General features: G+C 32.5%; 2 protein-coding genes across 2 annotated transcripts; one reads left to right on the top strand and one right to left on the bottom strand.

Annotated features, from left to right (window-relative positions):
* Window positions 1–12294: 12294 nt before the first annotated feature.
* On the bottom strand, window positions 12295–13186 carry LOC123716531 (alpha carbonic anhydrase 8-like). Its single transcript, XM_045672319.1, has 2 exons — window positions 13004–13186; window positions 12295–12776 (listed from the first exon to the last, which is right to left on the bottom strand). Exons 1-2 carry the CDS (start codon window positions 13050–13052, stop codon window positions 12391–12393), a joined length of 435 nt encoding a protein of 144 aa, XP_045528275.1. The 5' UTR covers window positions 13053–13186; the 3' UTR covers window positions 12295–12390.
* Window positions 13187–14150: 964 nt separating this feature from the next.
* LOC123716530 (endoribonuclease CG2145-like) lies at window positions 14151–16771 on the top strand. Its single transcript, XM_045672318.1, has 6 exons — window positions 14151–14717; window positions 14883–14994; window positions 15293–15377; window positions 15451–15603; window positions 15848–15936; window positions 16452–16771. The coding sequence occupies exons 1-6, from the start codon at window positions 14344–14346 to the stop codon at window positions 16686–16688; spliced, it is 1050 nt and encodes a 349-aa protein (XP_045528274.1). The 5' UTR covers window positions 14151–14343; the 3' UTR covers window positions 16689–16771.
* The last annotated feature ends 40 nt before the right edge of the window (window positions 16772–16811 follow it).

Here is a 16811-nt window from a genome sequence, read left to right as displayed (position 1 = left end):
CGCATAGGCCCTTGACTTTGTGTCGGAACGGACGTCGATTTAATAAGGACGAGTTACTTTTTACACGATTTCTTTCAGTTGCATCATTCTTATACAAAAGTATATAAAAACCCAGTTTATTTTTACTAGTGATGAAACTATTATGTCTATGATCCTGCGCTAACCACTTTCACTATTTGGTTTGTTCTAAATGGGTTTACTCTTACAAATGTGTTACGTAACCGCAAACTCACACTAAGGTAATTACATTCAGAGAAAGTACTATATTTTTTGTAAAGAAACGTTCGTGAGAGATATTTTATGATATGTGTGTTACGCAACGTGAACTAAAAGTAATTGGTGAGACGGAAATTAAATGTTGTATGTAATGTAATTTTAGAAAATAATCCGTTAATATATACTATATATTATAAAACAGAAAGTCTATTTTGGATGGGTGAACTCGCTTATTTCATGGACTGTTTCGAATTATTAAGTTGTTTTTGTTTTCCATATATCAAAGTAGAATTAGTATATCGGACATCCCGATACGCGGACTTTAACCTCACACTATTACCGAGTTACTAAATGGATTCACTCGCGTTGCACAGAATAAAATGTCATTTTCATTTGTATAGTAAGGAGGTTTGAAGCGCAAAAAGCTTGAATATTAAAATAGATTAATATAATTATATATAATTCAAAAAGAAATAATTAAATATAAATATTGTCTTTTGTTGACCACCATTGTTGAGAAAAAATCGAAACGAAGTTCTGAGTACAATTTTTACTCAGTTCATATTAAAATTAGATCTAATGTGGCAATCATTTTTGGTCAATACTTACGAAGAAATTTTTCGGTGGCATAAATTTGCGTGTACTCTGTACGGAAGAAAACCTGAAACAAATAAAAATATTGATAGGTAATCGATATGTAGGATAAATTATGTACAAAGTGCCTTATTATGCCTAAGTTCCACGAATAATAATTACAATTTTATAATGTAGTGTATATTATCTAATGCATTGTAAAGCCACAGGCACATTCCTTACGTCAACAATAGGACAGAAAGACAATGCGTTATTTTCGCCATAATTTGACTTCCTTCGTAGCGCTATTGCGGAAACGTGAAAGTGAAAGCACCTAACAATAGCCAGGCAAAATATCTTGAATATCACTGTCCATATCAAAAAAACACACAATGCATTAACTTTTTGTTATCACCACAAAAATATTGCCGAAGTTATAGACGAATTAAAAAAGGTTTAAAATCTAAAAGAAACTATTCAAAAATGCTTCGGTAATTGTTTCTTTAATATTTTTATGTATTGTATACGAAATAGGTATCCAATTCTATTTTGTCTGCTACATAAGCAGTAATACAATTTCTTCCTAACAATATGTTTCAACCTTAGTCCAACCACAAAGTTAACTACGTTAACTAGTTAAGCGTAACGTAAAAAGTTATACTAACCAATATGGTTATAGCGTAACTACAAAGTTATACTAACCATATTGGTTAATAAACGAGATTAGATTCATAGGACCAAATATCAGAATGTCGTTAAGCAAGTGCGCACCCGTAAATACCAGATGAAAGTGGAGAAAACGCCATCGGCTCGCGGGAAATCGCCCATGTAATAAATAATGCACTAGTTTAGTAGCGACAGCCCTTCACTTTAGTTACTAACCAGTTACGAACATGGTATAATTAGAGACAGCACCAAAACCTAACCTGCTAAGTGCATGAACGCATAAAACTAGAATAAAATCTATTGAATTCTGAAGTGTAACGAAATAATAATAAAGAATCATATTTGTACAAAGGTATAATTGTATTATATTAATTTACTAAAGAAACGGTTTCTACATAAAATGATGTAAAGTTATTGAAGTTTATTTCTCTAACAACTTCACGGTCTAATATGCCATCAAATAAAACGTATTAGAAGTTCATCACAGTTACTATAACCATACATACATGTGAAGCATGTACGAGACAAAATTGGTCTACCAAGCAAAAGATAAGATGAGTTTATTTAATAAGCGTGAATAATTTGGAATGCTGTACAACATATGGCTAATCTTAAGTTAAACTTAATGCTATGAGCCACTTTCTTATTTTAAGTTAGAGAGCATTGTAGTGTTTAATTGCCTCGTACTTTCGTTTTCTCTACGACTTATTTTATAGGACTTGTAAATGAGATGATGGATGCGAGAGAAAACAAAACTTAAGAATACAGAACGCAATGAAATTATAAAAACTTTTATAAATGCTGTTTAGTGTTTTTATTCTATACAAGTATTGTAAATCACCAGTGAATATTCGTTCCGTTAATAGTAGTTCCGCAACTTAATATTAATATATTATCGTATGAATCAGTAAAAATATTAATTTGATGTGTAAATTATTTATTTAAAACCTAATCTGCCTAGTTAAAATCATTAAAAGTTATTATAAAATTATTATACTTGATTGAATTTAATGACTGTGGTATGAAGGACGGAAAAGGTAGATTATATTTTGCATTTACTTGTAATCCAATCTACAACGACACATCTGGGATGTATATTTAATAAATGCGCATGTAAATGGACACATATAATTTGGCGACTGATTTCTGATTAAAACATATTACTTAAATGTCAACAGAAATGCCATTTTATCCTTGAATGTCAAGGGAGAAATTTCCAATGTCTCCAATGACCGGTTGCTGCAAAAGTGAAATCAGATCAATTTCCCCGAGGAAAACTCATGTGCAGAGATTGGAAATGAAAACTTATAGGGGCTCTATCACCTCGTTAAGTGATACGGGCTGGTTAACTATTAACACATTGTTATATTAACTACTTTCCATTGTTAGGTATTATGTAACTATTAAATAATTTGTGTAATTGAGGCGTGAAATTGCTTACGAAAACTTTTTAAATTACCTATGCAATGTCGACATAATTTAACAAGTTTTTTAAATGATATTTGTCGGTGTAACAGAAGCGTATTACATTACAATATTTATTGTAATGTAATTGTTATTTATTGTAGGGGAATCAGAGTTTTGGTTTGACATTACTGATAAAACAACATAAATATTATGACGTTCTAATCTTGTCAACTGCATTTAATCGGAACGAGTCGCGTGGCTCATTTCCCAGGCCGAAGAAAACATAGTCCCACCTGTAAAGTGTGCCTTGAAACAATACCGACGTATCGTACTTTGGATTCGATCACAAAGACGGAACAAGAAAGTTTTTCTTCAATCAGCAAATAATGTTCTAGTTTAATTTAGTTACAATATTTTTTTAGACTGCGTTTTTAAGGATAAAATAAATAAAATAAAAAGAATGTTGTATCATTGTGTATATCTCGTAACTTTCTTACTATTACGTCATACTAATTAGAAAAGGCAAATCAACGAAAAAAATAATAAAAAGCTAAAACCAATGAAACATTGTTTCCATTAGAAAGTTATTGATCGGAATTGCATACAGTTTACACAAATAAATGAGATGTAAATGCAACAGTGCAAAGGAAGCTATAAAGTTTTAATTAAAAACAAATGCTTTAGAACAAGTGAAGTGTTATAACCACTATAGGAGTGGTGAGGCACTTGTGACACACTGACTCACTTTCCTTTACAGAAGCACCACGGAGATAACACGTGCCTCCGATACTTAATCTAAAACAACATCGATTGATATTATAAATGCGAAAGTTTGTTTATTTTCCTTTAGACATGAGGCCTAAGAAATAAGATATTTATTAAATATTTCTAAACTATTACAAGTTATAGCAATATAAGTGTTTAAATATATAAGGTACTCTCAAGTTCAATGAATATAAACTATTTGTTTGTTTGATGATGATTGAACTTTGATTGATGTTTTTAAGATGTAGATGTGAGTGTTTGCTCAATAATGTGTTAAATTTAATTTTTATATAATTAAACAAAAATAAAAAGGAAAGTTGATAAAAATTGCTTAAACGAAGTAATATATTCACAAAATGGGGTATGTAGCATCTAATTATGCTGCAATTAATAAATTAATGAGACTTCTTGACGGAAATTAAATTTTAACATACTTATTAAGGCTTTCACCTTGTTCCTTCAATAACATTTAAAAAAATCTCTCAAATATGAAATCTATACGGTGGAGAAAGTGACGATTACCACTTATTTTAAATAATTTAATACAATTACGCAGGTAAATTAAATTTATAATGACGTTTGCTAACATAAAATAAGAACTATCATAAATAATCAAATTACCAAATAAATTAGGAAATTCATTAATAAATATCATAATTTAGTCAAGTTAATAATAGAGTCAAGGCTCTTGTGGAATTGAAAATTATTGCGGATTGAACCATGTGAAAATACTTTGACATTTCTTCTTAGAAAATTTATTACTTTTATCATATTATAAAATTTTTCCTTAAATTAAATTTAAAAATTATTCCTAAAAAAAACGTTATATTATTAAAAACACGAAGCTCCCAAAATCTTACAATTCACGCGTTGATGTCTATAACATAGAGTATAAAATTCCAATCTAAAGCGAATTATTTGTTAAGCATTATGAACATTTCGAAATGTCATAAAGATGACTCAAAAGAAGTTACGAAATTAAAGTGCGTCCGAACAATGGTCGGGAAAACCTACTGTTGGTGAATTTCACAAGAGCACTTTACTTAAGTGTTGCATATGTATATCTCCGCATCCGGCCGTATTGAAGATGACACTTTATAATATTTATGTATAGTAAATAATGTCTTCATTCCATAAATGTAATGTATTAATTAAGTGTTTCATGCTAAATACAACAACGAATAAAAGTAGTTTTAGTTCGGTATTTCACATAGAAGTTAAAAATAACAATTGTATTGGACTTATGTATTTAAATACGCAGAAGTAATGCATTAAAAAATCTGTTCCGTGAATTTGAAAGGTCAGAAAATATCATATCCATTATCAGTTAGAAGTTTTGAAGAAAAACAACGTTAAATGCAATATTATGCAGGCATTTCGCATTATAAACTGAAACAAGAAATATCGCCGTACACCTATAAAATGCGTGCTGTGTGACGCTTGACCCACTTTCCTCGAGCCTTCCACATATCGTTTCTAGAGAATCTTCTTACGATCTTATAGCTCTTAATTACATATACATATTGCCTATTTTCCCATCTCATCCATGTCAAATGTAACAGCTGAAATTTTTAAACATGCAAAACGCTTTTCGAACGTCGTGGATATGCGAAAGATAACAATTCAAGATTATATAAGTGAAAGTGAAATTACGCAACTTTCTCAACGGTCATGCAAAAAACTTCACGTTTGGTACTCTTGTATACACATTTTGTAATATCATATTAAATGTATAAAATATTATATTTCGATATTTAAATTATACTTAATGAGATGGAAAACTTTTAGCTGTTTCTTACGTACTAATTACTGAGCTTTCATTTTATAAACAACTGTTTCAATAATTTGGAAATTTCTCATTTCACACGATTAATTAGCCTGTGTATTATTAATAAATCTATATAAACACAAACTGTACCTTTTCAGATAAGCTTTCAGGGTAAAAAGTCCGAAGAAACAGTTTCAGGATAACAGCAGCTACCAATCACTGTTCAGTCACACACAATCGAGTCACACAGACCGAATCACAGTCTAAAATTCGAATAATCACTTTCGATTTCGTGAGAGGGAAGCACACGCGGGTTGATAGATAGCAAGCGGACTGGTCGCGCCCGCCGGCGCCCGCGTCGTTTTATACGCGTGAAAGTCGACTCTACACCTGTGACTTCCACTCAGCTTGTATCCTGGATCCAGCAGTTTGGCGAGGATTTGGAAATTGTGACGTCATTTAGGGTAACCATAAATGAATCCGCGTGTCGAAACCAATTTGAATTACGCGGCCACATTTATGACGCTTATCTTACAAAGCTAATATAAAGGGGGTTATTTTTTAGTTTTTATATAATTAATAAATTAGTATATTTAGTTTGTACACAAAGTTTAGAGAAAACTGTTCGAAATTATATTTAAGTAATGATCTTTCCATTGTTTCAAATTCATTGACATGAGAACTTTCTTACATCGAAGACAAACAAATGTTTTTGTCATAGAAATATCTATCATTATCCGTAGAAATTATATATTGAAGATGTAATGTATTATATTTACTTCTATATTTATTAAGCAACAATAGCTATAAGGCTAATAACTAAATTAAGTTATTTATTTCAAACAATCCGTCTTTTTAATGATAACTTCCATTATATTTGTCATATCCATAAAATGTTTGATTTTAAATCACATTCAATAATGTTTTTGATAATAAGCGGCCTTTCACGGGTTCACACGAACGGATATATATTTAAAATATTTTGAAAATAAATATAGTCTAAACAACTCATAATATTTTAATTTTTTCTTGCAACATATTAAATCTCTTTATAAAATTGGTATTGATTTTGTTTACGTAAAATTGACTTTTGATAATCATTAACCCAAAGGACACGACTAATAAATATAAAAATATTAAATGTTTAACTATACATTTGATAAGAATGAAGAATCGACTACCATAGTATACAGAAACTGTTCCTCTGTATATGATCTTATCATACACATAAGTCAATATCTAAGAAAAAATCCTTTGTTGAACTCCGCATTTAATAATGGTTCCAGTTATTTCATCCATAGCAAATCTTTTGCTTTATGTTTATAAATATTAATATATAAGTGTACATGTTGAATCAAAATTAAATAGTAGGTATATAATTACATATTCTATTTAATTTTTGATTCAACATGTATGCAACTTACTCTTGTCTTTCATTTAATTAATAAAGAGAGTAGAAGTGGCCAGCATTTATTCAACCCTGGGGACGTGCATTCGAATCCCGGCTTATCACTACTGGAATTTCTTTTCTTTGGGCACATACAACAGTTTCATGGAGTACTTGCAAGATCTATAGTCATATAGATTTTTGTCAAAACATACTCATAAAATACTTAGGTAAGTAAATATTGCCAGGATACTGGATTATGTATAGGTATGTATTATTGTAAGGTTTGGTATCCTCAATCATTTGTGTGTAATAAACCTGTCTTAATTTTGTTTAAAACAATCATGTATATTTATAATATAGAAAATGTAAAAGCGTAACTGTGATGCTAATAAGTGCGTATAATCTCATATCATTCCGACACCAGCGTCGGCGCATGTCGAGATCAAAACAGAAAGTAATGCTTGCCAAATTCGTGCACCTCACAATGGACAATTTATTCGATTTCACTCTTTCCATCAATTTCATACTTTTAGCGAACAAGCTGTAGAAGAAAATTTCTTAATTTGTTTTAGTTGCGTAATAATTAAGTAGATATGTGCCGTCAGAAATATCTTTATAGTTCCTTTAAATTTCTAAATTCTTTACATTTATGTAGTATCTAGAGGTAGATGATTAATGATGTGGAATTTTCAATCATTGATCGAAGCTGGTAATGCGTTAATAACAATGATGGAGACGACAGGATTAATTAAAAAAAAACAAATCCATTACTTTATGAATAAACAGATCAAGATTTTGGATGTGGAGTATGAGTTTAACTTGTCCTGATAAAGAATTGACGTCTTTAAATAATTTATCAAAAATAATATATTCAAATGCGCACGTGACGTATGGTAGAAGTATTGAAAACACAGCCTGCATAAAGGCGGATGTTCGAAAAAATGTGGATTATCAGTTTTCACTTAAATTATTGTATCCACCGCGTTCCACACTTGCAGATCCGCTTTGCATAACAATAGTGTGTCACTAACATCAATGAAACACTTCGAAATCGGGTTAGATTACTCATTGATAAATAAAATGTTCTTATTAGCATGCGCTTGTACGCCGTGGAGTGGATGTTTCCTTGCCTCGGTATTATAATAGGAACAATAATGAAAATTAATCAAGTTTAATATTCGATATAATTAGTATTAGGCGTCGTAAATTGTTTTGAAGTACCTTAATATAGCAACTAGAAATACGAAAAGACATAGAAGAGTATATTCTGTCTATTAAAAAAATATCTCATATTTACACTCAGAACTCATATATTTTTAAAGCTCCGACGTGTGCCTCAAATTGCATCCTTTTCTTCAATCATTTTTATTTCATAGACAAGTAAGTGATCGGCCTTCTGTTTGACACATGGTGCCGATATTTTGAATTCGAGACATGGCGGCTTCCTCACGATGTTTTCCTTCCTGAAGCCACCTGGCCAATACTTGTTTACAGCGAAGTAGACAACCTTTGTTATAGTCTAGTATGTTGCCCTTTCAAACGGTTTAACAATTGCATACTGCAAAATGTGCTACAAGATATTTCCTATTCGCAAGGGAGGGCTGGTGATCTGTGGCACAGGGCTTTTCCAAGTCCAGCTAGCAAGTATCAGCTTCCCACAATGGTAGTCAATAGCTATACACTTTATTATATAGACTTGTGGAGAGACTTGACGTATTTTTTTATTCTTTTAAATTTCTTGTGAACACATGAATACGATGCCTCAATGCATTATCGCTTCCGAACCCTAATTAAAAAAGTTCACTACTATATATATTTAACAATTGAAGAATTAATACCAATAGAATAGGTAAACATGTAGGTCATGTACGTGCTTGGAGGTTTAATGTAACACAATATCATTGACCCTACGTCTAAAAACGTTAGAAGTTATATAATATGTGCGTCAGAAGAAATGAGGTAGGTTTATTGAATGAGGACACGAATGGAATGAGGACGGATCTTATTTCGTAACTCTAGGTCCGGAGGCGCCTTGAGAAAGTGAAAGTTTAGGAAATTTATGCTTAGAATCCTTGATACCTTATAGGTATGTTATGTGGTTTAACTTAATTAACTCCAAATACGTAACCGTTATAGTTTTTAGAAAATTTTCTCCTAATATCCCTCTATTGTATTGGCTAGAACGAAGTCAGTTTATGATTCATTTGAGATCTTTGAACTAACATTAATACATATACATCAAAATCACCATTGAAGTGAGAGTGAAGTCTTTTTTTTCGTATATTGCACATGGTTCCTGTTCCATTACTAGAATGAAATGATGTGTTCGAAGTCCCGTCTCTCACACCAGTTCAGTTCATCCAGTCTGAAACAATTTTTTCTTTGGGAATGGACCACCATAACCACTAAGCCATGGTGGCGGGTAGGAGATAATAAATCGCCTAACGTAGGTGAGATAATTCTTGTAAAATTAATTAAGCATCATAAAACAGTAACAACCTTTATACATGGGATTATTTTACAACTGTACAAAATTTTATACCACTTTCGCCGTGTGAATTCTAATCGATAATCGTTTGCAAATTATACTAAATGATAACTATAGGTTCCCTTTTTCGACGACTGCGACGAAGCGACTTTTCCCGCTTGTATTTTTTGCCTTCATTAAAATTCACGACAATCTTATCTAGGCTTTATGTTATATATACTTCGTTGCCCTTGTCTGAGGAGATACTGGTTCGAATTTAACAAAGTAGTTTGTTGTTAGTCTATTATAAAGGAAGGATGCTTAGACGAAATTATGTGGGTGATCCGCGAGGCACAACTAGCTTACTAATAACGATATATCTTTTTAAATGTTTTATGTCTTATTGTTTAAATCTTCATAGCTTCAATTTTATGTGTGTTAGTAAATATAAAATAAATACTCATTACAATGATCTAGAATACAATTACGTCGAATTCTCCTTATTGTAATTTCTTCAATATCACATTATTATATTTATCATGCACAACTACCAAATTACAGTATATAAAAATAACTCTTAATAACCTTAAAAGTATAAAATAATAAGTAAAATATATTATTAAAAGGACTCCCTTTAGGCAAGCTTCTGAAGATACTGGCAGCGTTCCCCCTATAATAGCACGACTAATTCTTAGTCCGAGGTTGCTGCCAGCTCTTCGGTTTCCTGTGATCACTATACTATAGCTTTATACTTAATGTTGTAAATGTGAAAATAAGGAAATACTTTTTATGCTTTATGTTACATTATAGGCGTAATTAGAAATCTAAATGCTATTTCCGTTTTGTTTGCGATTTGATTTGAACCTTCTATAAATTTGATAAGATTGTTGGTAGGCGTATAATCACCGACTTACTAATAATAAAAGAACAATTTAACACTACTACTGGAAAATATTCTCTATTCCCATTAGAGGAATACGAGGGTCACAATAATAATAAACTCTAAAAATGTCGTAAACTACTTCAGTTTTAACTTGGCCCATACAAATATATAAATAAAATATTTCTCATCATTCTCAATATGACGATCTGATTTACCTCTTAAACCGGATGAAGAGACCACTAGAAAGCGTAAAATTGTTAATACACGAGCGATTTATATGAAGAAGTTTATATTTTATAATACTTAGTGTTGTTGCGTAATGTGGGTTTTAAAAGGAATATTTCAATGTCAACTTATGTGTATTTATATACTTTAAATTTAATTTAAAGCTACTAGCTAAATGTTATGTCTATGACATAATATTTAACTAGTGATACTGGTAGACAAGATCTTAGACATCTCTATAACTAAGCATTCATACAAACTTAAAAACCATAGATCAGATTGAAAATTCATCGTCCATTTCCTCCATTAATTCAAACTTAAAATTGGCAATTATTTTTTGTCTTATTCGAAATAATTTATCATAACTATTATCATAATCCAAAATAGATAGATAGAAAACTAAAATAAATTTAAAATGTTTGATCCCTATGGCAGTGAACACTTATTGCTGGCAGCATTTCCTCGCTGTATTGCCTTTACGAAACCACCAGATCTGGGGTCATCAGTATTATCTACCAAGAAAAAAAATACAAAGTTGACTAACATGTCCGTCCACAGCATCATAGCACTGTTGCATCGTTGGTATGGAAACCAAAGCTCGTCCCATCCTGTACAAATACATATATAATACCTAAAGAGACCCTAGCAATGCCTGTTGTCTGCAAAATGGCTGGAAAATTGACGGGGGCAACAGAGTGGCCTATGATGTGGTTCAGCGCGGCGTGGTGAGAAAAACGACCTGCACTCTTTTGGCAATGGCGGCCATGGTACCCAAGGCTATACTTGAATGCCACAGTTACAGGGAGTACTCCTAAGTGTAGTCAAAGATGGCAATTTAAAGTGATTCAGTTTCCAAACGGATGCCAATATTTGGTGAAGGATAAGCATTAAGCCAATGGACGGAACTGATATCAGCTAAAAGGTTTTGAAATTTAAAGTTACATAGAAGATTACCCCTTTAAAAATTGATGCTAGAAGGCTAATTTAATAGGCCAAGGCCTACGTCGGATGCTACGCATTTATCTTATTTGTTAAATCCGCAACCTTGTATATTGTAGAATAAGATCTAAGGATTTACATACCACACTGCTAGATTTATGAGCATATTCAAGAGACCCTGGAAGAGCTACACTTGTTATCGATTCTTTATAATTTAATTATGTCACTCGTCCAAATATAGATTCGAAATGAATCATCAAAGTATAATTATTAATGCATTCTAAAATCGGACGCCTTACACAATATTATGTCGTGTGTACGTATTGTTAGCTGCAAAAGGTCCTGTAGACGTAACAGCCGTCTGACTCACAATCGAAAGTGAAAGTAGCACATTTGCCGACCCCATCCGATTGAACTTACACCAAACGGGCATTGACATAATATTTAGTTGGTTTTAACAATAATTTAGACTGATTTTACGAGTTTAGTAATATAACAGAAACCTGGGAGTCAGCAATCGAGCCTAGCGGTTGTCCTTGACCGAAGTTTGCAAAAATTGTCTACTAATTTAGAACATAATCAAATAAACATTAACCTATCGACACTTGCTTTATTATAATAGAATTTATTATAACATAAATTAGTAAACAGTTATTTATCAAAACACATAACAATTATAAAATTAGGTGTGTCTGTTTTAATTTGAATATCTAAACAATAAGATCGTTAAATTAATCGATTGTTAAAGTTATAAAAACATGTTAATCTAAACTATTGATGCAAGTCAATTATCATTTGCCCAAGACACCCAAGAAAATGTCTCCCTCGCATTCCCCGTTCCGGAACTAGCTTACTTTCACTTAGAATAGGTTTTACAACAATTATTTACGCCTTAACTTGCCTTTTATGTCATGAGATGTATCCGGTTGATAATCGCGATACTGACCAGAATAACTCGTAATTTCTAAATTAGCCTAAGGTATAAAAACATTAAGTATATATTAATCAATATTTATTGCTATAATGATAAGTCTCAAAGCATTTTACTCAAAATTAGAGTTACGTAACAATCTTTCTAAAATCTAAATAGTTTAGCCTTGTTTGACTGCTTGGCTGTAACTGTAGGGGCGAATAGGGCTCGCTTTTCCTTGGCTATCGTAGAAGTTGACAAGCTGCTTGACGGTACCGGGTCCAGGGGTTGTTATTGGATTAACAACAGGGCTAGGATTTACTGGTTTTGGCCTGATTTGAACAGGAGGGTTGGTGGCTGGTACCACTGGTATCGGAGCCTCTTTAACAGTAGTCGGTGCTGATTTGTATGTAGTTACAGGTTGCGGAGCTGGAGTTGGAGGTACCGGGGCTTTGCTAGGCGCTGGTGTAGGCTGGACTTTTTTACTACCCGGTCCCAATCCACCAGCTTCCATGTTAATAAATGCTATGTTAGCATTTTTGTCTATTGGCGCATATGTTTTTTTGCCTGTAAAAGATTTTTAAATAGCTTAATAGTTGATAGTCTTATCTCTGATAAATTAATTAACTTCCGTTTCATGGGGGAAAGAAGACAAATTATACTAATTTGAATAGTATATACTAATCCGTAATCCCAAACAAAAGTTGACATGGGATGCGAAAATTTCTAAACATTCAACTAATTTGCTGACTAAGATTATATCTTGCGTATTTATGAAAGTTGAGAATACTCACATTGTACGTAACAAAAGGCTAGGAGTATAACAAATGCGTACAGCTTCATTTTCCCACCGCGCACAGTACTTCTGTCGTGTAAGTATAGACTATAGACTAATATATTTTGACACTGAATCGTTGAAGCTTGTTTGTAATATGTCGGGGCCGCGTCAGCCTTCTCGAATCTCGATTCACTGGTCGAGTATGATAGCTACACGATTGACCTTTACAAGTCGTGGCCTTTTGATATGTTCTTCTTAGTATTGAGATTAAAACTGTAGGTAACTTTATTTGATGTAAACAATTTATATTTTTGAGTATCTTAGCTTATTAGTTAGCTTCTTATATTTCGCATGGGGTCGACTTTAATTCAAATATTTAGGCAATAAAGTAATCTGAGTGTTCGAAGTTCATTTGTTTCGATACGAAATACATCCATAGCTATATAAAAATTCTTTATATTTAAAAAATATGGTACGATAATAATTTGTTAAAATGTCTTGTTTAGTAATCAACTACACAATCGCAGGTAAATTGAAGCATCCGTCTATGTTATTAAAAAAATACGTTGCATATTAAATGTCGGAAGTTCGTGTAGTCTTGCAGAATTACGAGAAAGATTCATACAATTTCATATGTCTCATGAAAATTTCGCGCATTACATAAGAGTGTCTCGAATGTTTTTGTATAAATAACAACAAATAAGAATTACGGTTATTTTGTACAGTTCTTTAACAGCACCAGAGCGGAGATGCTTTAAGATGATGCATAATACATAAAGTAAAATAAGATTTTTCCCGAGGTGCGCGCATCACGCAAGCTGCATTGCCCGTGCGCGCTCGGCTGCGACCGTGGGCTTCTATTGAGTATCTTTCCAACGGACTTTCTTTTATGTATGATTTTCAAAAACTCACTCGTATTATTTAATTGACCACTTTCTACATATAATTTGAAGTGCTCATTATAACTTGTCTAGCCTATTCGAGTTTCTATTACTTGTATATAAAATATATTACATATAATTATAATTTTTTTACATTATAATCTATTTTACTCAATGTACTACCTACGTAGAAACCTCATGAAGTGAAACGTGAAACAATTTTTTGTATAGCACATTACCGCAAGTGTTAAATGAAGATGAAGGTCAATTTTGTGTACAACGTAGATTCTCATTACCAATTCACAACAACAAGCAGTGCTAAAACTGGAAATCCGCAAGCTGAATCTTAACGTGTCATATCTCAGCCCATACAGAGTAGATGACGTACCCAAAGGTCGTGCAGTATCGCTACTTACGGGGCACGAGGATCACTAGTACGCCGTAAACGAACTATAGTTGTTGTGTATCAGCCAAAATGAAGATTGTTCTCATATTATTCCTTTGTTTGGGGGCTTCCATGGCCGATGATATTGCTTCAGCTGCCGGTCAAATATTTAATAGTATCCTGCCAAACTTAATCGGCAACTCTGTTACCGGACAACAGGGCAACAGCGCTTCAAACACCCTCCAGCAAATCGGAACAGTCGTCGGTGGTGTGGTTGATTATGCTAAGAAAAAGAGCTATGAAGAGATGCTTAAACAGGTGCAGGACTCGACAACGGACGAGGACCTTCTTCGCATCAGCGAGGAAATGTTCAACGCTGATATAAACAACGCCTTTAACTTTATTCAAGTGAATTTGCAAGGCAAAACGAGCCCTATGTCTAAGAGCGACGAAGCACAGTCTAGGTAAGAATGTACTTTTCTAAACGCTTATTTATTACATAAAGTACACTTAAACATATTATATGTTTTACTTTTAAGAAAAGTCTTGTTTACCAAAGTAAATTAACTTTATTATGACCCCGCAAAATACCAGCAATTCATGTAAAAATCTTTACAATTTTTTTTCAGTCTTTTAAATGTCCCGGAGAACGTATGGAATGGACCGACAATCAGGCCATTTGCGGCACTATTTGATAATTATCACAAAAACGTGATAAGGCCAGAGTTCGTAACACCGAATGTAAGCACGTTTGATATATTTTGATAACAAGAATTTATAATAGATATACCTATTGTATTTATAAACAATTTCATTTCTTATTCAAATTCTCTTTGCTTGTCAACAACAAAAAAGGCTAAATTAAGTATTGCTGCATTTTCTCACTAATAATAATTGAGTATAAACAATAAATCATTATATTAAAGTCCTAAAATGTGTAACTTAGCCTGTAGGTAAATTAAGCAATGCTTTCTCATATATATTGCATATACTTTAAACAAACAATAGTATGTAGTTAGCCTACGTTTTTATGTTGTAGGAGGAGACCGAACAAGTCACATACATTAATACTATCCTTGCTACTGGTCCTATGAGAAGTTTGATGACATTCCTGGTGAGCAAAGGCAAGTAATAAATCCCTGAAGAGGCAATATTTCTCTTTCATCAGAAGATAAATAACACCTTTAATGTTAACAGGTCTTAATCAAATGAATGAATATCCGGAGCAAGTAGAGTTATTGAAAAAAATTTGGTTTACGAAATATGCCCGCCATTGGACAGGACTCTGTAAATGTAGTTGCGCGTTTGAGAACATCTTCATGGCCGAATTGAAATCCGACCAAGTTCTAGGTAAGTCTCAATTAAAAAGTTATAACTTTTAAATAAAAATTGGTGTCATCGTAATTCTACGATTTAGTGCAGGTTATCTTTTTGTTTCGAATTCTCCTTTCCGAATAACTTTTAAATGAGAGAAATCACAATTATGTAAGCCAACGTTTCAGGAAACAATGAGATGATTACACCTTGTCCATTACAATGTGTAATCATCTCATTGTTGATGCTCAAGATGGTTTAATAATTCAACATGTTTCAGGTCTACACAGCTGGTTGTTCTTTGCCAAGCGAGAAATGGACCGCAAAGCTAACTACCTGGGCTACATCAATAAACTGGACTTAGGAGGAGTAAGAAAACCTTGTATTAACATTGTGCCTTCTTGACCATGTATATCTTCCATTATGGAAAATCATATAACGAAATTAATGTTAATTTCATAATATACGCAACCTTTTTGTTGATTGTATCATAAAGTATTATTGCATTACCATGACTCAACTTTAATGGGATTGTAGAATTCTGTAATTGCGATGATCTCAGTGTAACTTGAGACTAGATTTAATTAAAGATAAACTGACCTTATTGGTCTTAAACGCGTTTGCAAAAGCGTTGGCAATTTTTGCAGGAATGCCCAAGAACAGCATCAAATAATTTGAAGCACAGATTACTAAATATTCACATAGTTTTGGTTTTTGACATTGTTCTTACCATGTATCTTTAAATACAATTACTTCTACACTATGATGATGACTTTAGGCATATTTATATGGCAATAAAACTAAAACATTAATTCTAGTTTTGAACCATTTGCTTAGAATATAATTTACAAAAGCCATTAATACGAAGTCACTACTTTTCACAGAAAGGGCTGATTCTCAAGCAACATTCGATCCTTAGTGAGACCAAGGATGCTCCTGAAATCACCATGTTTGTCGGCACATCACCTGAACTAGAGACAGCGTTATATACCCTCTGCTTTATGGCTCGTCCGGACCGTCCTTGCAAGTTGCACTACAACAATATACCATTCACCATCCAAACCAAAACATTGAAAGCTGAAAATCTTGTTCTTATCGACACTGCATACCCAGTTTTCTAATTATAATGATATAAAATAAAGTGGTAGTCATATTTTAAATAGGTTTAAGACTACCTAAAATATAAATTAGTTTTTACTTTGAAGGCATTTTTAATCTAGTGATATAAGATTTTCCGCTAGACA

Source organism: Pieris brassicae, chromosome 11 (assembly GCF_905147105.1).
Source record: "Pieris brassicae chromosome 11, ilPieBrab1.1, whole genome shotgun sequence".
Classification (NCBI taxonomy): domain Eukaryota; kingdom Metazoa; phylum Arthropoda; class Insecta; order Lepidoptera; family Pieridae; genus Pieris; species Pieris brassicae.
Note: the sequence above shows the minus strand (reverse complement) of the source record. Positions and strands in the feature narration are given on the sequence as shown.

What these genes read in the sequence shown, in the direction of transcription:
- LOC123716531 (XM_045672319.1), bottom strand. Translation starts at nt 13,052, where the DNA reads ATGAAGCTGTACGCATTTGTTATACTCCTAGCCTTTTGTTACGTACAA. An exon ending in AGCCTTTTGTTACGTACAAT is followed by an intron (nt 12,777 to 13,003) that starts GTGAGTATTCTC and finishes AATCTTTTACAG; the next exon opens with GCAAAAAAACATATGCGCCA.
- LOC123716530 (XM_045672318.1), top strand. Translation starts at nt 14,344, where the DNA reads ATGAAGATTGTTCTCATATTATTCCTTTGTTTGGGGGCTTCCATGGCC. An exon ending in CAGAGTTCGTAACACCGAAT is followed by an intron (nt 14,995 to 15,292) that starts GTAAGCACGTTT and finishes TTTATGTTGTAG; the next exon opens with GAGGAGACCGAACAAGTCAC. An exon ending in GACATTCCTGGTGAGCAAAG is followed by an intron (nt 15,378 to 15,450) that starts GCAAGTAATAAA and finishes TAATGTTAACAG; the next exon opens with GTCTTAATCAAATGAATGAA.